The sequence below is a fragment of the Protomyctophum bolini genome (assembly GCF_963924005.1).
Source record: "Protomyctophum bolini genome assembly, chromosome: 2".
Classification (NCBI taxonomy): Eukaryota; Metazoa; Chordata; class Actinopteri; order Myctophiformes; family Myctophidae; genus Protomyctophum; species Protomyctophum bolini.
In genome coordinates, this window is record NC_137863.1 from 36933660 (window position 1) to 36955220 (window position 21561).

General features: G+C 38.9%; 3 protein-coding genes across 3 annotated transcripts in view; all 3 read left to right on the forward strand.

Annotated features, from left to right (window-relative positions):
* Nucleotides 1-1314, forward strand: part of LOC308334079 (uncharacterized protein) — a gene marked incomplete at both ends in the record, with an annotated part of 13766 nt that extends 12452 nt beyond the window's left edge. Inside the window, 2 exons of the mRNA XM_080790667.1 lie at nt 376-1217; nt 1306-1314. Coding sequence (XP_080646793.1) covers nt 376-1217; nt 1306-1314 — 851 coding nt within the window. The remainder of the gene's footprint in view (nt 1-375; nt 1218-1305) is intronic.
* LOC308323013 (uncharacterized protein) lies at nt 1285-5302 on the forward strand. The gene is made up of 2 exons (XM_080774583.1): nt 1285-1824; nt 3295-5302. Exons 1-2 carry the CDS (start codon nt 1317-1319, stop codon nt 4275-4277), a joined length of 1491 nt encoding a protein of 496 aa, XP_080630709.1. The 5' UTR covers nt 1285-1316; the 3' UTR covers nt 4278-5302.
* On the forward strand, nt 5295-19789 carry LOC308334090 (calglandulin-like; the record flags this gene model as incomplete). Its single annotated transcript, XM_080790678.1, has 6 exons — nt 5295-5307; nt 6934-7124; nt 8098-8272; nt 18798-18942; nt 19075-19175; nt 19607-19789. The coding sequence occupies 6 exons, from the start codon at nt 5295-5297 to the stop codon at nt 19648-19650; spliced, it is 669 nt and encodes a 222-aa protein (XP_080646804.1). The 3' UTR covers nt 19651-19789.
* Between the last annotated feature and the right edge of the window lie 1772 nt (nt 19790-21561).

Consider the following 21561-nt stretch of genomic DNA (forward strand, 5'->3'; position numbering starts at 1 on the left):
AACAGGGGTTTCCTTGTCCCCGCGCTCTTTAGTAAACTGAAATGCAATTTTCTGATTGTGATACCCTTGTTATCGAACCAGGACAGACAACTAATGCCGGATGAATAACTGTTATGGAGAACTGAACCACTTTCAAATTGAAGCTGATAAATCATCATTGTCGACTTTTCATTCCTGATTAGATCAAATTGGTATCCCGACCTGAAATGCATCTGTTTACTAAAGGGCTGGAGAGATTGGGAGACCTGTTGCTGAACAAATACTGTAGCACTAGCGCTTCAACCTTTTTTAACAAAAACAAACTTATTTTTTTATGATTTCATAATACAAGTAATGACATTAACATGCGTTATGATTTGTTATTTTTTTCCACAGTGTTCTTCTTCCTTGGTGATATGCCTTACTTATATACATCTGTAAGTCCTGTGGCACCTAACAGACCTGCTAACAAGTCACAACATCCACAGACCAGCAGTGTCAAAAAATCAAACAAAGACCCACTAAACATGGAGCCAGCGGTGGTCCATACCAAACTCTATTCACCCACAGATCCACTAAACATGGAGCCAGCGGTGGTCCATACCAAACTCTATTCACCCACAGATCCACTAAACGTGGAGCCAGCGGTGGTCCATACCAAACTCTATTCACCCACAGATCCACTAAACGTGGAGCCAGCGGTGGTCCATACCAAAGTCCATTCACAGAAAGACCCACTAAAGATGGCGCCAGTGGTGGTCCTTACCAAACTCGATTCACGCAAACACCCACTAAACATGGAGCGACCGGTGGACCTTACCAAACTCGATTCTCACAAACCCCCACTAAAAATAGAGTCAGCGGTGGTCCATACCAAACTCTATTCACCCACAGATTCACTAAACATGGAGTCAGCGGTGGTCCATACCAAACTCTATTCACCCACAGATTCACTAAACATGGAGCCAGTGGTGGTCCATACCAAACTCTATTCACCCACAGATTCACTAAACATGGAGCCAGCGGTGGTCCATACCAAACTCTATTCACCCACAGATTCACTAAACATGGAGCCAGCGGTGGTCCATACCAAACTCTATTCACCCACAGATTCACTAAACATGGAGCCAGTGGTGGTCCATACCAAACTCTATTCACCCACAGATTCACTAAACATGGAGCCAGTGGTGGTCCATACCAAACTCTATTCACCCACAGATTCACTAAACATGGAGCCAGTGGTGGTCCATACCAAACTCTATTCACCCACAGATTCACTAAACATGGAGCCAGTGGTGGTCCATACCAAACTCTATTCACCCACAGATTCACTAAACATGGAGCCAGCGGTGGTCCATACCAAACTCTATTCACCCACAGATTCACTAAACATGGAGCCAGCGGTGGTCCATACCAAACTCTATTCACCCACAGATTCACTAAACATGGAGCCAGCGGTGGTCCATACCAAACTCTATTCACCCACAGATTCACTAAACATGGAGCCAGTGGTGGTCCATACCAAACTCTATTCACCCACAGATCCACTGAACATGGAGCCAGCCGTGTACCTAACCCCACTTCCACTGGACATGGTTCGCCATGCTCTCGGTCCACCGGCACCTCAGCAGCAGCAGTTCAGCAGCGGGGAAGAAGAGTATGAGGACAGCGTTTATGATACGGACATGTGTTGGGAATCAGCAGACGAGAGCAGCAGTGAAGACTCTGATTGGTTGGACTTGGAGTACGTCGCAGAAACTAGAAGAAGAATCCTGAAGCAAGGCAGAACATTCAACAAAGATCATGCCACTTCAGTGACACAGATTCTACACGCGAACAGAAATGGTAAATATCCAAGGGCCGGGCCTCATCATACCAGGGTGATAAACTGTTCATCACATACTCATATTTTAACAGATGCTAAATGCAGTTCATTTATAGTGTTTATTGCAGGAGTAGCTTGACCTGTCTTTCTCTTTTCATCTGTTTGTGTCCGACTTTTTTTCTCCTGAAAACAGAAAAATTGAAGCTTATGAAGAATTATCTTTATAGGGTTCTCTTCTGATTGGATAAAATTTGTATCCCGACCTGAAATATATTTAGCCTTTGTTAACGATATGGAGAGACCTGTGTAACTGAAAACTATATTCTGAAATATATCTATCAGAATATAGTTTGTTTGTATCTTTTTATATCGCGTATGCCACCTTTTTTAAGTGGTGCAACCACTCCCTTACGGAGCTATGTTTGTGGGTGGCTAGCTGGGTGGGTGGGTGGGTGCCTGGCTGGGTATGAGCACGAAAACAGCATGGTTGTTTTTCACCACCTGAAACCTAACACACACGCACGTATTAACTGTATATATGATTTTGGGTGTGCCAGTACAGTAGAGGGTACAGTAGAGGGACCGCCACACGGTAACTGTCATTTCTCAACTGTTTCGGACGTGGGGCGGCTCGCCGAAACCGGCCCGGCCACCTGGGCGCGTTCCTGGGGGTCTGGAACTCCCACATGCACTGCACCACTCACTTCACATGGGTGTGATTTTTAAATGCTAATCAATATCAAACCTTTCTTACTCAGACCCAGGAATTTATTTTGAATGTGGAAATCCAACATGTTCACTTGAGGAGCTATGTTTTAGATAGGTTAGATACATCCCTATTTCTATTGATTTTGAGTTAGGATCACCATGTACCATTTGTTTCCCTACTCTGTGTAGGTCTCATAGGACACTTCAGAAACCCACCTATAGTAGCGGCGTCAACGTTAGGCAGATTTTCTAACCCTAACACAATTTATTTTATTAACAAGAAAAAAATGAGCCTGCTAACTTTCCGTTCCTATTAATGCTGTGCAAGTCTGTCCTTGAACAGCAATGTCCGTATGTGTATCTGAGCACCAGTATATGACTAATTAGTACCAGTAGGGGGTGCCAGAAACGGAGAGATAGTGCTGCTCTGTTGCCTGCTAATGAGAGAGAGGGAGAGAGAAGTTGCACCACTCAGTTCACACAGGTGTGATTTTTATTAACGAGAGAAAAATTAGCATGCTAACTTTCCGTTTCTATTAGCTTCAATGTGGATCCCCCCTCTTTGATGTCACTGGTACTGTAGGTGGGTTTCTTAACTGACCACAACCCCCTCTGAGACAACAATGAGAACCTATTATATAGAGATACGTTGAAAGTTGGTAAAGTCGTCCTTTAAAACTAACAGTGAAATCATAGTGTGCCTATTAGGGGACTTGTTGGACAGATGGAGGGTTTTCACGTTATTTGTACTCTATTTTCACCTGCCCTCTCGTCTTTCTCAGGAATGAGGGCTTACCTGCTTGGGGTCTTCACCTGTCCCGAGTGTACGAATGTCGCCTACACGTCTGCGCTTTACCTCTGGAAACACATGAGGAGGTGTCACAATGAGGTCTACAGACGAATGGTGAGGGATGGAGAGATCCCAGAAAACGGCGTAGACACCACTGGCCTGAAACGAGAAGACACTGATGAGCCAATATCAGTGAAACAAGAAGACACTGATGAGCCAATATCGTATAGCCATAGACTGTCGACCAGACCTGTACCGAAGCGGACTTACAGAAAAAAGGATCCCTTCATCTGTGATTTCTGTTTCAAGTTATTCGATAGGTTCTATGCATGGAAGGATCACCAGCGTGTCCACACGGGAGAAAAGAATTTCCATTGTGAACAGTGTGACAAGAGATTCGGTAGTATAAGTAACCTCAGGAGACACATGGCTGTCCACAGTGGAGAAAAACCATTCCAGTGCAAAGAGTGTGGTAAGAGTTTCACTCAGATAAGCAGTCTAAATAGACACCTTCGTGTGCACACTGGTGAAAAGCCTTTCCAGTGTCTACAGTGTACCTCCAGTTTCACTGAGAGAAGTAGTCTAAAGACTCACCAAAGGAATATTCATTTCCGTGCGAAGTTCCAGTGTGACCAATGTGACAGGAGCTTCAGTCAGCCAAGTAACCTCAGGAGACACAAGTCTACCCACAGCGGAATAAAACCATTCCAGTGCGTTCAGTGTGACAAGAGTTTCTTTCATTTAAATGAACTCAGGAGACACCAGTCTGTCCACGCTGAAGCAAGGTTGCAGTGTGATGAATGTGATAAGAGTTTCATCCACATGGACAGTCTAAAGAGACACCACGTTGTACATGGTGCAAAGCCTTTCCAGTGTCTACTGTGTGACTGTAGCTACACTACAGGGAGTAGTCTAAATAGACACCAAAGGGATGTTCATGATGACCCTTTCTTGAGCACACCCTTGTCACTGTAAATGAGGTGGTCATGCACAACTCAGTCCTATCCGACTTGACACTAGGCATCTTTGTGCAAGCATGGAAACATTTTGATTACAGTAATGCCTCTTGTTCAGCTTTATCATTGTGCGATGTCTTGTTGTAAAAGGGATGTCTCAATATGTTACAATGCTTAACTGACTTATGATGTGGTGACTCAATCTTCGGATGAAAAGCTGAACATTTTACGTCTTCAAACTTATTATTTTTTAAAGTTAAGCTTTTGTACAAAATTACACTGCTGTGACGGTGTATTTTACGTTGATTTCCTGCTTGATGTTATGGTAGGAGTAGGAGTTTCCTAACTTTTAGACCCCTAAATAATCATTCATACCCTCTGCCTGCAGCCCCTCTATTTCATTGTCTTAAAAAAAGAAAATAGTTTATACAAACGTATGATGCATCACGACTGTGATGCGTTGTAAGCTTGTACTGTATGTTGGCTATTGTTGCATTTTTCTTTTTACATTACTGCATTTTACAATCATGTTTTTCTTATATTTTTATTTATTAAAAAGTATTCGATTCCTCCCAATTGTTCCTGTTAGTCCAAAAAAGCCCTGCCAATTATTGATTGAATTTATATAAATTATTTTTTAAATTATTTTTCCTGCCTTTACATTTGGCTGCCGTGAGTGTTTTAGAGAGCCACAGAGTTGGAATGAAGGAGTTATTATTTATAATAACAAATGAATTAAATTCCATAGGCTGACTGTTCTCTACACCCGTCGTCTCCATTCCTGGATCTAGCTGGTGACCTTCGACACGTAGTTCCCATCTTGGATGTACAGGAGTAGTGGATGGTAGGATACATGCACTGTTGCTGCACTGGTCTGGCTTATTTAAATGGAATTGGAATCTTTTTCTGTGTAATGATAAATGACAAACATTTACTCTGTATTCTCAAATGTTTGTTTTGTTTCATTTGGAATGATCTGCTCATTGTTTTCATAAACCTAGGACATTTGATAAGATAGCCTTGGGGGGGAAATAAAATGCGTTTTGTCAGTAAATGGCACCCTTCATTTTTTTTTCTCACATTAGTTCGAAGAGATTTGTCTGAAACCCACAGAAAGGCAATTCTCCTGAACGAGCAGTGTATTCCTACTAGGGGTGCACTATTATGAATTTGACCAATATCCGATCATTTGCAGGGTCATATCTGCCGATTAAGATTATGCTGTCTTCAAACATTAGAAATACTCAAAACAACTTTTTTAAACTGCATTATTTTGAGACCGATCCAATACCGATTATATCGTGCCCGACTAATTCCTTCCATTATTAAGTCTTTCTAGCCGGGGAGCCACAGGCCCAAAAGCTCAACGGTTAAGAATTAACTTGTGATGTTATGACATACTTTTTATTTGTGTTTTTTCTATTCACTTGGTCACTAAGGTCCACAGAATAGAGGTCTGCTCTGCCGGAAACAAAAAGTTATAGCCATTTTTGTATATCACACCATAGACAACCAATATAAGGCAAAGTTTCATCATACTTTTAAGTAGCATGCGACGGGGGGTTTTCATGATTCTGAATCCATTCCAAGCATTCGTTTTGCACTCCTTGGCCTAAAAACGGCGATAGCCGTCATCACAAATGTGATGAGGTCAGCACATTGGGCATTGGATAATGGCCCAATTTAGGCCAAGGATGAATGATTTCCTGAACGACCTGTTATAGCACCACCAGGACTCCAGGAGGCCGACTTTTGTAAAACAAAGTCTTTGCTATTACTCCTCCATATTTTGTCCAAAAATCCCGCAAATCGTTACACAGTATCTCTATAGTCATGTGCTCAAGACGGATCTGTCTGAGATTTCATATTCCATCCTGATTGGCTAACATTGGCTTTCAATATTTGCAGGATTGGCCTGTTTTGAACAAAAAGCCTCAAATCATGAACGCAGCATGCAATTTACGTGAAATCTTTCACAAACGTTCTTACTAGGCTGAGGAATATATCCCACCCTTTTATAACAGGCCATTGGCCTGTTATAGCGCCACCAACACCAACAGGTGGATTTTTGCTAAACACATTTTTCGAACAAAATGCCTCAAATCATCCAATTTCCATGAAAGGCACAAGAAATGTCACCCTTTTCACTTTGGCCTATAGCGCCACCAGGAGGCCACAACCTGACCTGCCTTGGTGGATACCTGTCACCCGAGGGGCACTTTTTCTAGTTCTTATTGTTTTTTTTCTTCAATTTTGCCATGCATTTTTGATTGTGTTGATCTGTTGCTCACAACTGTACAGCACTTTGGTCGGCCATTGGTCGTTGTAGTTGAGTTGAGTTGAGGGACACATGCAAGTAAGCAGGAGCTGGGGGTGGAAATGAAGGACCGGGAAGTCTGGTGTGGCATTGTGAAATCTATGATCTCGACCGTGGTCGAAACATGATGATGACTAGTTGTATAGCAGTATACTAGTATTATACAGGATCCACTGAAATTCACTGTTACATTCCAGGTGAGGCTTCAATCTATTTTCTATATAGTATACCGGTAATATATATATAATATCTGGCATTGCTGATGCTGAACAATATGACAGCTCAATTCCTTTCACCCCTCTGTCAAGGAATTATAATGACAATTGTTTAAATTCTCCTGCTTCTCTGTGCTCTGTAGGAAATAACTTTGGGCAGTTAAGCACCTCCTTATTTGGTTGGCTAAATGGCATGGGATTCACTGGGGACCGAACAGCACCTGCTGAAAACATGGCTCATGGAGAGGCACTTACAGGTCTCATAGTTGCATGTGATGCTGAGGTCATGCAACAACCATCAAACGGTTTATCGTCCCTGTCGGACAGAAACCTTGTATCTTAATAATTCAAAATAGCCGATCTAAAGCTATCAGCTGTTTTTGCTACTTTTGGGAAGAAAACAAAAATTAAAGTGACAAATGTGCTTATATTTGTGGGTTTTATAAATATTTAACCTTTGAAAGGTTTTAACAGGACCTAAATATTACTATGACCTTAAGCGACTAAATATTAATGGTTCCATTGGATTTCCTGAAAAGTAACAATTTAGGAGATATGAGGTTTTCCTCTAAAAGGGATGCTCTGTAATTTGACACTAGTGTTTTTCTTTCTTTTTTCTATTTTCTATTTGCCTAGGTCGGAGGTAATACTTTGAGAATCTTTGAGAATGATGTGTCAAACGTTTTACTGACATCTTCAGGAAAGGTTTGGAGCCAGACATTCCTCATTGTGCAGTGTGTTGGTTTGTTATCTGAAGATTCCTCATGGGTGAACAGTAAGCCCAACCTCCAAACTCCATACAAGGTCTTGATACAGGCTAAACTCTGGGGAAAGGACAGCAGAGATCCTTGAGTAATCTTGAAGATGTCCATTTAGTCCAAAGTTTCAGTTTTCCAGTAGCCTTACACACATCTCTCGCACAGCAGTTTGTCTAGCCTGTAAACAAAATGGTGAGTAGCTCTCTTATATTGAAACTAATTTGTCATTCAACATGAAGATAACTCGGTAGGTAAACAATTTTCATTGTTAAAATAATGCTTGTGTGCATGTAGGCCACTTAACCACTACCTTATTTCATACCTCAGCTATTCAAAAAAAGCCGATCCACAATCTCATAACGCATTAAGATGCAATGCATTGTGAGCCTCTGTAGATCAGCTGTTCTTTGAAAAATATGGACAAATATTTGGAATAATTTAGATGTTGGGGTCCTTGACAAGAAAATGTTTGAGAACCACTGATTGTAGACTACTCCTTTAATAATGGTATATACATGTATATCTGATTTGTGAATTTTCATCATAAAGGCTAGCAAGCTGACACAAGAGCAGATAAAGGAGTATAAGGGAGTTTTTGAGATGTTTGATGAGGATGGAAATGGAGACGTCAAGACGCAGGAGCTGGAGAGACTGATGAGCTTAATGGGAATCAATCCGACTAAAAGAGAGCTCAGCCAGATGGCCAAGGATGTGGACAAAGATGGTAATTATAATAATATCGTAGGGCTGTTATATCATGATATTATTAGGATCCGGTTCTTCATCCGGTAAAATCAACAGGAAGTTGTCATTTCTATTTGAAATACAAATAGTACCAGGTTTGGTGATGTTATATTGTCAGAATCAACTTTGTCTGCCTTGTTTATGGGCTAAAATCCTGGAACATGTGACATGTTTAAAACCAAAACACCAGTGTGTAATAATTACATGCCAAATGTCAAATTGATTTATGGTCATAAAATACACTAGAACACGAGTACACCTCATGAGAACTCAAACAGCTATTGTTCCAATTCTAAACACGTATATGACTGACTTTTGATTGTATAACCAAACGCATAAACATTTTAGTTTAGTGTTTAAAAAGTGTTACAGGCGATTAAACATGATCTTCTGGTTATGATCACTGACACGTTTAAATAGTGTTACAAATAAGTGTTCAGAACCTAAACCATTTACTGTGTACTGAGCCTCTTCATTGTACAATGTAAGTCAACGAGGAGCATATTTGGAATGATCAATTTCTAATCCATTTTCTTGCCTACTATACATATTGTACACATCAATAGTTTACACTCGTTCACATCAAATTGCATTTAGGATAGAATTATCCTGTTTTGCAACATTCCTTACTGCTGTTATTCAATTTCCCCTGGAGATGTCAGTGTTTCTTGGTCTGTTTATAGTATTCATGCATGTGCTTGATTCTCTTTACTCCACTTAGTAAAGGACCTGGCTAAGTTTAGGAGAGAATATCTCAACGGTTCTTGGCTAATATGACCCCCGCGAACAACTTAGGGACTGTGAGAAATTCTATATTCGGGTCGAAATACCAGAAAATGACCACACCCTTTTTTAAATGTTTTTTTTTTTGTGGCTTTTGCCTTTATTTTATATATTTTATGGAGGGACAGACAATAGGCTGACAGGAAATGGGGAGAGAGATGGGGGGAAGACATGCAGTAAAGGCTGTCGGGATCAGGAGTCGAACCCGTGGCACTGCCAGACTGGATTACCAGCCAAGGTGCCTGGACCACTGAGCCATGGCCCAGGCCGACCACACCCTTTTAAAAATAACCGCTATACTTAAAACATGGATCTATCTTCTAAACCGTTGGAGCTACAGCTGTTCTGAAATGCTCAAAATGTTTGAATACTCAATAGACCATATGCACAGTTGCACACGGTGGGGAAACTAGCCGCAATTTGCCATTGACAGCCCATACAGGCATAAAACAGACAGTCCTATATCTAATTGTATTTAACTTTGTCAAACTCACCAACATTGCAGCTGTACGAAAAGCTTGAATTATCCTCTTTCTATCTGAAAAGTGTTTGTTTCATGAAAATCCAACATAGACATGTTATGAGCTACTTTATGTCAATACATTTCTTTACATAAAGTAGCTCATAACTTGTCTACAGTGTATCGTTTTTGTCATTTCGTCATTTTTTTCAAATCTTCAAAAATGATGAAAAACGGCGCGCTATAGTATGCCGTACGATATGGGCTATAGCCCATGGTCCAAAATGATGAGAAACGAGGCTAACTTTTTTTTTCAAAATTTCAAAAAACATGGGCTATAACCCATCGTTTTTGTCATTTCGTCATTTTTTTCAAATCTTCAAAAATGATGAAAAACGGCGTGCTATAGTATGCCGTACGATATGGGCTATAGCCCATGGTCCAAAATGATGAGAAACGAGGCTAACTTTTTTTTTCAAAATTTCAAAAAACATGGGCTATAACCCATCGTTTTTGTCATTTCGTCATTTTTTTCAAATCTTCAAAAATGATGAAAAACGGCGCGCTATAGTATGCCGTACGATATGGGCTATAGCCCATGGTCCAAAATGATGAGAAACGAGGCTAACTTTTTTTTTCAAAATTTCAAAAAACATGGGCTATAACCCATCGTTTTTGTCATTTCGTCATTTTTTTCAAATCTTCAAAAATGATGAAAAACGGCGCGCTATAGTATGCCGTACGATATGGGCTATAGCCCATGGTCCAAAATGATGAGAAACGAGGCTAACTTTTTTTTTCAAAATTTCAAAAAACATGGGCTATAACCCATCGTTTTTGTCATTTCGTCATTTTTGTCAAATCATCAAAAATGATGAAAAACGGCGCGCTATAGTATGCCGTACGATATGGGCTATAGCCCATGGTCCAAAATGATGAGAAACGAGGCTAACTTTTTTTTTCAAAATTTCAAAAAACATGGGCTATAACCCATCGTTTTTGTCATTTCGTCATTTTTTTCAAATCTTCAAAAATTATGAAAAACGGCGCGCTATAGTATGCCGTACGATATGGGCTATAGCCCATGGTCCAAAATGATGAGAAACGAGGCTAACTTTTTTTTTCAAAATTTCAAAAAACATGGGCTATAACCCATCGTTTTTGTCATTTCGTCATTTTTTTCAAATCTTCAAAAATGATGAAAAACGGCGCGCTATAGTATGCTGTACGATATGGGCTATAGCCCATGGTCCAAAATGATGAGAAACGAGGCTAACTTTTTTTTTCAAAATTTCAAAAAACATGGGCTATAACCCATCGTTTTTGTCATTTCGTAATTTTTTTCAAATCTTCAAAAATGATGAAAAACGGCGCGCTATAGTATGCCGTACGATATGGGCTATAGCCCATGGTCCAAAATGATGAGAAACGAGGCTAACTTTTTTTTTCAAAATTTCAAAAAACATGGGCTATAACCCATCGTTTTTGTCATTTCGTCATTTTTTTCAAATCTTCAAAAATGATGAAAAACGGCGCGCTATAGTATGCCGTACGATATGGGCTATAGCCCATGGTCCAAAATGATGAGAAACGAGGCTAACTTTTTTTTTCAAAATTTCAAAAAACATGGGCTATAACCCATCGTTTTTGTCATTTCGTCATTTTTTTCAAATCTTCAAAAATGATGAAAAACGGCGTGCTATAGTATGCCGTACGATATGGGCTATAGCCCATGGTCCAAAATGATGAGAAACGAGGCTAACTTTTTTTTTCAAAATTTCAAAAAACATGGGCTATAACCCATCGTTTTTGTCATTTCGTCATTTTTTTCAAATCTTCAAAAATGATGAAAAACGGCGCGCTATAGTATGCCGTACGATATGGGCTATAGCCCATGGTCCAAAATGATGAGAAACGAGGCTAACTTTTTTTTTCAAAATTTCAAAAAACATGGGCTATAACCCATCGTTTTTGTCATTTCGTCATTTTTTTCAAATCTTCAAAAATGATGAAAAACGGCGCGCTATAGTATGCCGTACGATATGGGCTATAGCCCATGGTCCAAAATGATGAGAAACGAGGCTAACTTTTTTTTTCAAAATTTCAAAAAACATGGGCTATAACCCATCGTTTTTGTCATTTCGTCATTTTTGTCAAATCATCAAAAATTATGAAAAACGGCGCGCTATAGTATGCCGTACGATATGGGCTATAGCCCATGGTCCAAAATGATGAGAAACGAGGCTAACTTTTTTTTTCAAAATTTCAAAAAACATGGGCTATAACCCATCGTTTTTGTCATTTCGTCATTTTTTTCAAATCTTCAAAAATGATGAAAAACGGCGTGCTATAGTATGCCGTACGATATGGGCTATAGCCCATGGTCCAAAATGATGAGAAACGAGGCTAACTTTTTTTTTCAAAATTTCAAAAAACATGGGCTATAACCCATCGTTTTTGTCATTTCGTCATTTTTTTCAAATCCTCAAAAATGATGAAAAACGGCGCGCTATAGTATGCCGTACGATATGGGCTATAGCCCATGGTCCAAAATGATGAGAAACGAGGCTAACTTTTTTTTTCAAAATTTCAAAAAACATGGGCTATAACCCATCGTTTTTGTCATTTCGTCATTTTTTTCAAATCTTCAAAAATGATGAAAAACGGCGCGCTATAGTATGCCGTACGATATGGGCTATAGCCCATGGTCCAAAATGATGAGAAACGAGGCTAACTTTTTTTTTCAAAATTTCAAAAAACATGGGCTATAACCCATCGTTTTTGTCATTTCGTCATTTTTGTCAAATCATCAAAAATGATGAAAAACGGCGCGCTATAGTATGCCGTACGATATGGGCTATAGCCCATGGTCCAAAATGATGAGAAACGAGGCTAACTTTTTTTTTCAAAATTTCAAAAAACATGGGCTATAACCCATCGTTTTTGTCATTTCGTCATTTTTTTCAAATCTTCAAAAATGATGAAAAACGGCGCGCTATAGTATGCCGTACGATATGGGCTATAGCCCATGGTCCAAAATGATGAGAAACGAGGCTAACTTTTTTTTTCAAAATTTCAAAAAACATGGGCTATAACCCATCGTTTTTGTCATTTCGTCATTTTTTTCAAATCTTCAAAAATGATGAAAAACGGCGCGCTATAGTATGCTGTACGATATGGGCTATAGCCCATGGTCCAAAATGATGAGAAACGAGGCTAACTTTTTTTTTCAAAATTTCAAAAAACATGGGCTATAACCCATCGTTTTTGTCATTTCGTAATTTTTTTCAAATCTTCAAAAATGATGAAAAACGGCGCGCTATAGTATGCCGTACGATATGGGCTATAGCCCATGGTCCAAAATGATGAGAAACGAGGCTAACTTTTTTTTTCAAAATTTCAAAAAACATGGGCTATAACCCATCGTTTTTGTCATTTCGTCATTTTTTTCAAATCTTCAAAAATGATGAAAAACGGCGCGCTATAGTATGCCGTACGATATGGGCTATAGCCCATGGTCCAAAATGATGAGAAACGAGGCTAACTTTTTTTTTCAAAATTTCAAAAAACATGGGCTATAACCCATCGTTTTTGTCATTTCGTCATTTTTGTCAAATCATCAAAAATTATGAAAAACGGCGCGCTATAGTATGCCGTACGATATGGGCTATAGCCCATGGTCCAAAATGATGAGAAACGAGGCTAACTTTTTTTTTCAAAATTTCAAAAAACATGGGCTATAACCCATCGTTTTTGTCATTTCGTAATTTTTTTCAAATCTTCAAAAATGATGAAAAACGGCGCGCTATAGTATGCCGTACGATATGGGCTATAGCCCATGGTCCAAAATGATGAGAAACGAGGCTAACTTTTTTTTTCAAAATTTCAAAAAACATGGGCTATAACCCATCGTTTTTGTCATTTCGTAATTTTTTTCAAATCTTCAAAAATGATGAAAAACGGCGCGCTATAGTATGCCGTACGATATGGGCTATAGCCCATGGTCCAAAATGATGAGAAACGAGGCTAACTTTTTTTTTCAAAATTTCAAAAAACATGGGCTATAACCCATCGTTTTTGTCATTTCGTCATTTTTTTCAAATCTTCAAAAATGATGAAAAACGGCGCGCTATAGTATGCCGTACGATATGGGCTATAGCCCATGGTCCAAAATGATGAGAAACGAGGCTAACTTTTTTTTTCAAAATTTCAAAAAACATGGGCTATAACCCATCGTTTTTGTCATTTCGTAATTTTTTTCAAATCTTCAAAAATGATGAAAAACGGCGCGCTATAGTATGCCGTACGATATGGGCTATAGCCCATGGTCCAAAATGATGAGAAACGAGGCTAACTTTTTTTTTCAAAATTTCAAAAAACATGGGCTATAACCCATCGTTTTTGTCATTTCGTAATTTTTTTCAAATCTTCAAAAATGATGAAAAACGGCGCGCTATAGTATGCCGTACGATATGGGCTATAGCCCATGGTCCAAAATGATGAGAAACGAGGCTAACTTTTTTTTTCAAAATTTCAAAAAACATGGGCTATAACCCATCGTTTTTGTCATTTCGTCATTTTTGTCAAATCATCAAAAATTATGAAAAACGGCGCGCTATAGTATGCCGTACGATATGGGCTATAGCCCATGGTCCAAAATGATGAGAAACGAGGCTAACTTTTTTTTTCAAAATTTCAAAAAACATGGGCTATAACCCATCGTTTTTGTCATTTCGTAATTTTTTTCAAATCTTCAAAAATGATGAAAAACGGCGCGCTATAGTATGCCGTACGATATGGGCTATAGCCCATGGTCCAAAATGATGAGAAACGAGGCTAACTTTTTTTTTCAAAATTTCAAAAAACATGGGCTATAACCCATCGTTTTTGTCATTTCGTCATTTTTGTCAAATCATCAAAAATTATGAAAAACGGCGCACTATAGTATGCCGTACGACAGAGGCGCAACACTGACCGAACGCTGGGGGGGGATATAGAGCGGCGCCGCAAAGCGCCGCCGCCGAAAAATCCGTCCCCCCCGTCCCCCCCACCACCCTAGGGGAGGGGGGGATGGGGGGGTCTAACCACCAAAACGTGGGGTTATGGTTAGGGTCGGACTACAGAGAGGTTGTTCCAGTGACTCAATGCACATACAAAACTGCTTTGGCACAGTTGTTATTATTATTATTATGAATTACCTGGCAGTGGCTGTGATTCCTCCTCCTCCCATATATGTCTCAAAACGTAAAAGTTTAACCACATTATCAGCAGCGCCTATAACAGGTCAAAACTCACTGACCATCTGTAAGTCAGCCTATTCTATATAAAATGTACAACACCTGGGCAGTTTTCAGGAGAGCAGACTGGGTTCGCATGTTTTAAATATGTAGTTGCACCTTACCTGGGTGTTGACAGTTGTGTTTTCATTAGCGGCTAATATAATAATATAAATCTCAAAGTGGGGTCCGGCCGTCCGGGGACCCCCAGAGGTCCTTGAGCCGTGAGTTCCAGGGGGTACAGTACAGTACAGCTACATGATAGTTTGGAAACAAATGGACCCTTGTCGCCTTGTGGCATGTCATGTGGACGCAGCGGGGTCCTTGAAATTAAACAACTAATACGTCACCGTGTCCATTTCGGGGTCCTTGACACGAAAAGGTTTGGGAACCACTGTACTAGAGTAGAGGATAAAGTAGCCTATATTCATTAATCTCCTATCGATCTAGTCAAACTCAATACACGTTAGACGTTACCAAAAGTTGTGCGTGACACCAAAAATGGTGTTCTATTGAATCCTGTTCCTGTATAATTAGAATCATTACGCAATCACCACAGAGTGCAAAGCACATTGGGTCACTGATGGCGGTGTAACAACTTCCAAAAAACCGAAGGTGGGCCAAACCATTTTGGGATTTAGACAGGGGTGGATCAAATATACCCTTCAAAATATATCGCGTTTATGAACGCAGGATTTCACAAGTATTACTCCTAAGATAACTTTGGAGCCAGGGGGGATAAAGGGGGGGACCCCCCAGCCAGAGGGGGACCCCCAAACTCATTTGGGGGGGACCAATGTGACGCTGGCAGGGGATTCGTCCCCTCCGTCCCCTAGCTTATTGCGCCCCTGCCGTACGATATGGGCTATAGCCCATGGTCCAAAATGATGAGAAACGAGGCTAACTTTTTTTTTCAAAATTTCAAAAAACATGGGCTATAACCCATCGTTTTTGTCATTTCGTCATTTTTTTCAAATCTTCAAAAATGATGAAAAACGGCGCGCTATAGTATGCCGTACGATATGGGCTATAGCCCATGGTCCAAAATGATGAGAAACGAGGCTAACTTTTTTTTTCAAAATTTCAAAAAACATGGGCTATAACCCATCGTTTTTGTCATTTCGTCATTTTTTTCAAATCTTCAAAATTGATGAAAAACGGCGCGCTATAGTATGCCGTACGATATGGGCTTTAGCCCATGGTCCAAAATGATGAGAAACGAGGCTAACTTTTTTTTTCAAAATTTCAAAAAACATGGGCTATAACCCATCGTTTTTGTCATTTCATATTTTTTTTCAAATCTTAAAAAATGATGAAAAACGGCGCGCTATAGTATGCCGTACGATATGGGCTATAGCCCATGGTCCAAAATGATGAGAAACGAGGCTAACTTTTTTTTTCAAAATTTCAAAAAACATGGGCTATAACCCATCGTTTTTGTCATTTCGTCATTTTTTTCAAATCTTCAAAAATGATGAAAAACGGCGCGCTATAGTATGCCGTACGATATGGGCTATAGCCCATGGTCCAAAATGATGAGAAACGAGGCTAACTTTTTTTTTCAAAATTTCAAAAAACATGGGCTATAACCCATCGTTTTTGTCATTTCATATTTTTTTTCAAATCTTCAAAAATGATGAAAAACGGCGCTCTATAGTATGCCGTACGATATGGGCTATAGCCCATGGTCCAAAATGATGAGAAACGAGGCTAACTTTTTTTTTCAAAATTTCAAAAAAGATGGGCTATAACCCATCGTTTTTGTCATTTCGTCATTTTTTTCAAATCTTCAAAAATGATGAAAAACGGCGCGCTATAGTATGCCGTACAATATGGGCTATAGCCCATGGTCCAAAATGATGAGAAACGAGGCTAACTTTTTTTTTCAAAATTTCAAAAAACATGGGCTATAACCCATCGTTTTTGTCATTTCGTCATTTTTTTCAAATCTTCAAAATTGATGAAAAACGGCGCGCTATAGTATGCCGTACGATATGGGCTTTAGCCCATGGTCCAAAATGATGAGAAACGAGGCTAACTTTTTTTTTCAAAATTTCAAAAAACATGGGCTATAACCCATCGTTTTTGTCATTTCATATTTTTTTTCAAATCTTCAAAAATGATGAAAAACGGCGCGCTATAGTATGCCGTACGATATGGGCTATAGCCCATGGTCCAAAATGATGAGAAACGAGGCTAACTTCTTTTTTTCAAAATTTCAAAAAACATGGGCTATAACCCATCGTTTTTGTCATTTCGTCATTTTTTTCAAATCTTCAAAAATGATGAAAAACGGCGCGCTATAGTATGCCGTACGATATGGGCTATAGCCCATGGTCCAAAATGATGAGAAACGAGGCTAACTTTTTTTTTCAAAATTTCAAAAAACATGGGCTATAACCCATCGTTTTTGTCATTTCGTCATTTTTTTCAAATCTTCAAAAATGATGAAAAACGGCGCGCTATAGTATGCCGTACGATATGGGCTATAGCCCATGGTCCAAAATGATGAGAAGCGAGGCTAACTTTTTTTTTCAAAATTTCAAAAAACATGGGCTATAACCCATCGTTTTTGTCATTTCGTCATTTTTTTCAAATCTTCAAAAATGATGAAAAACGGCGCGCTATAGTATGCCGTACGATATGGGCTATAGCCCATGGTCCAAAATGATGAGAAACGAGGCTAACTTTTTTTTTCAAAATTTCAAAAAACATGGGCTATAACCCATCGTTTTTGTCATTTCGTAATTTTTTTCAAATCTTCAAAAATGATGAAAAACGGCGCGCTATAGTATGCCGTACGATATGGGCTATAGCCCATGGTCCAAAATGATGAGAAACGAGGCTAACTTTTTTTTTCAAAATTTCAAAAAACATGGGCTATAACCCATCGTTTTTGTCATTTCGTCATTTTTTTCAAATCTTCAAAAATGATGAAAAACGGCGCGCTATAGTATGCCGTACGATATGGGCTATAGCCCATGGTCCAAAATGATGAGAAACGAGGCTAACTTTTTTTTCCAAAATTTCAAAAAACATGGGCTATAACCCATCGTTTTTGTCATTTCGTAATTTTTTTCAAATCTTCAAAAATGATGAAAAACGGCGCGCTATAGTATGCCGTACGATATGGGCTAAAGCCCATGGTCCAAAATGATGAGAAACGAGGCTAACTTTTTTTTTCAAAATTTCAAAAAACATGGGCTATAAGCCATCGTTTTTGTCATTTCGTCATTTTTTTCAAATCTTCAAAAATGATGAAAAACGGCGCGCTATAGTATGCCGTACGATATGGGCTATAGCCCATGGTCCAAAATGATGAGAAACGAGGCTAACTTTTTTTTTCAAAATTTCAAAAAACATGGGCTATAACCCATCGTTTTTGTCATTTCGTCATTTTTTTCAAATCTTCAAAAATGATGAAAAACGGCGCGCTATAGTATGCCGTACGATATGAGTAAAAGATCTTACCTACTAGAACTAAAACAAAAACTTTCCTACTAACAACAAACAGAAAATGCAAGGGGTGGCACTCACCTCTCTACTAGTGAGAATATACAAACATTACCTATGTCAGGCTATGTGCGATTATGTACAGGGTACCCCAGAGCTAGGCTACCTTTCCCTGTACCAACAGACTTAATAAATGACAAAAACACAAAGATTAACTTAAACAGAGTGCAGCAGGTCTGTTTCAGAACCTCTGTAGTGTGAAGGCTTGGCATCATTGGCATGGGAGTTAGTCAAACATGGCTGCACACAGGTGTCTTACTGTAGGTGATTGCTGAAGATGATTGATGGACCGATGATTGGAGGCCCAACCAGTGGTGACAGTCAGAGTTGAATGATGATTGAATCAGACCTGGGAATGAATGATAGACAAGGAGGCAAAGGCATGGGAAGAAAACAGCAAACACAGACACAAGTGTATGCCTGTTTTTACACTGTTACACTGTTTTTAAATTATATATTTCGGGATATTTCAGGCAAAGGAAGATTTAATTGTGACAGCTTCCTGGGTCTGATGGCGTTGTACCATGAAAGATCCAAGAACCAAGATGCCCAACTCCGTGCTGCCTTTAAAGTTTTTGACAAAGAGGCCAAAGGATATATTGAGTGGAACACTTTGAAGTAAGAGCACTGGCTATATGTGAAATGTATTTAAAACAGGCCAGTCCCAAATCTCTCCTCTATACAAGAGAAACCTTACCTTTACTTCCATTAACATTATCTATTTTTGTTATCGTTCATACTATGTTGCAGGTATGTATTAATGAATGCTGGAGAACCGCTTAATGAGATAGAGGCGGAGCAGATGATGAAAGAGGCAGATAAAGACGGCGATGGAACAATAGATTATGAAGGTATAAACACTCAAATTCAACGTATTAACCACATAAACCCTGTCCCTAGCGTCCCTATTCTGGGGTTTGGTAAAAATAGCAGATCTACAAGCTGGCAATGTGTCATGAGTGTTGTGAGCGTGGCAGATTCCGGTGGTTAAAGGCTGTATCTACTTTAATTTGTATGAAAATAATTGATAATATGTTCATCTACTCTACTACAACAAATGCTGGTCTTCTGTAATGATTTAGTTGCTATTATTCTTGGAAATTTTATTTTGTTATAGATACTATGCAGTAGGCAGTATTTAAATGTGTGCTGTGTTGTGATAATCAACATTTCAGTCAATAAGAGTCTTTATTTTACATACCGGTATTAAAATATGATTTTGTTTGGGGAAACACAATCTTACTGGCTATTTAAACAATTTATTTGCCACTTTCTGTTTCAGAATTTGTGGCCATGATGACTGGGGACTCCTTCAAGATGAGCTGATGTTAACGTGTTAACGTTACGATATTTTGCAGATGGTTTAAACATCAGGCCTTTTTAGGCCTATTTATTTCATATACATCTGTCAGAAAACATGGCTATTGTGTTTTGTCAAATTATCATTCAGATGTTCATAAAACGGTTCATTAAACCACCAACTACATATTTGTTCAGGCCATGCAGAGCTCTCTGCACTGAGGGGGCAGAGGCTGAAACCCCAGAAAAGGAGTGTTGTTTTTGTGCCATTTCAATTCATGTCATTGGACAGTAAAATAAGCAATACGTTCTCAATAGTCTGAAACTAAAACTGGCTGATGGCAGACAGCACATTAAAAGTATAATTATAAATAATAATTATGATAGTGGACTTATCATTACGTCAAATGTTCGTCTTGCCCCTGCATGATTGAGAATGATTTTTTTGAAATTTTGGAAAAAAATCCAGGCCCATGAATTAGAGGATAAAGCTCACATGTTACCCAAATAGTTGAATACACAAAAGCTAAGGCACTGGTACTGGTACTTCTGGTTAACCGGAACGGGGTTCAACTCCCTGCAGTGCCCTGCTCAATGTGTTGTATTTACCGGAAAAATTGCGGTGTTGCGGAGGATGAGAAACATTAGCAAATTGCGGAGTGTTTAAAAAAAGAAAAAATTGGTGGATTATTGCGGAGGAATTGCGGAGTATTGCGGAGGAATTGCGGAGTATTGCGGAAAAATTGAGGAAATTGAGGAAATTAAATTGTGGAAATTGCGGAAATTGCAAATTGTGGAAATTGAAAATTGCGGAAATTGCGGAAATTGAGGAAATTGAGGAAATTGCGGAAATTAAATTGTGGAAATTGCGGAAATTGAAAATTTTGGAAATTGAAAATTGCGGAAATTGCGGAAATTAAATTGTGGAAATTGCGGAAATTGAAAATTGTGGAAATTGAAAATTGCGGAAATTGAGGAAATTGCGGAAATTAAATTGTGGAAATTGCGGAAATTGCAAATTGTGGAAATTGGAAATTGCGGAAATTGCGGAAATTGAAAACTGCGGAAATTCCGGAATTGCGGAAATTGCAAATTGCGGTAATTGCAAATTGCGGAAATTGTGGAAATCGGAAATTGCGGAAATTGCAAATTGCGTAAATTGCAATGACATGGACCAATGAATCATGTAAATACAACAAATTGAGCAGGGCACTGCAGGGAGTTGCACCCCGTTCCGGTAAACCAGAAGTACGACACCAGTGCCTTAGTTTTTGTGTTGTCATTTACAGGTCCTTTCGTTGATGTGTACGTTTTATGTAAATGTAAATTTTTTGTGTTTTTGTGTTGTCATTTACAGGTCCTTTCGTTGATGTGTACGTTTTATGTAAATGTAAATTTTACATTTCAACAGTAAAGTAATATATAAAGAAGAGAAACACAAAAGTACAAAAATAACATTTTCGAATTACCTGTATTTGCTTTGATTTTTTCTAACCATTATTTGACACTTTTGGTTGTTGAAAAACAGCTTCTAACCATTATTTGACACTTTTGGCTGTTGAAAAATAGCTTCTAACCATTATTTGACACTTTTGGTTGTTTCAAAATTTCAAAAAACATGGGCTATAACCCATCGTTTTTTTTCATTTTTTTCAAATCCTCAAAAATGATGAAAAACGGCATGCTATAGTATGCCGTACGATATGGGTTATAGCCCATGGTTCAAAATTGATGAGAAACGAGGATAACTTTTTTTTTTCAAAATTTCAAAAAACATGGGCTATAACCCATCGGTTTTTTCATTTTTTCCAAATCCTCAAAAATGATGAAAAACGGCGTGCTATAGTATGCCGTACGATATGGGCAATAGCCCATGGTCCAAAATGATGAGAAACGAGGCTAACTTTATTTTTCAAAACTTCAAAAAACATGGGCTAT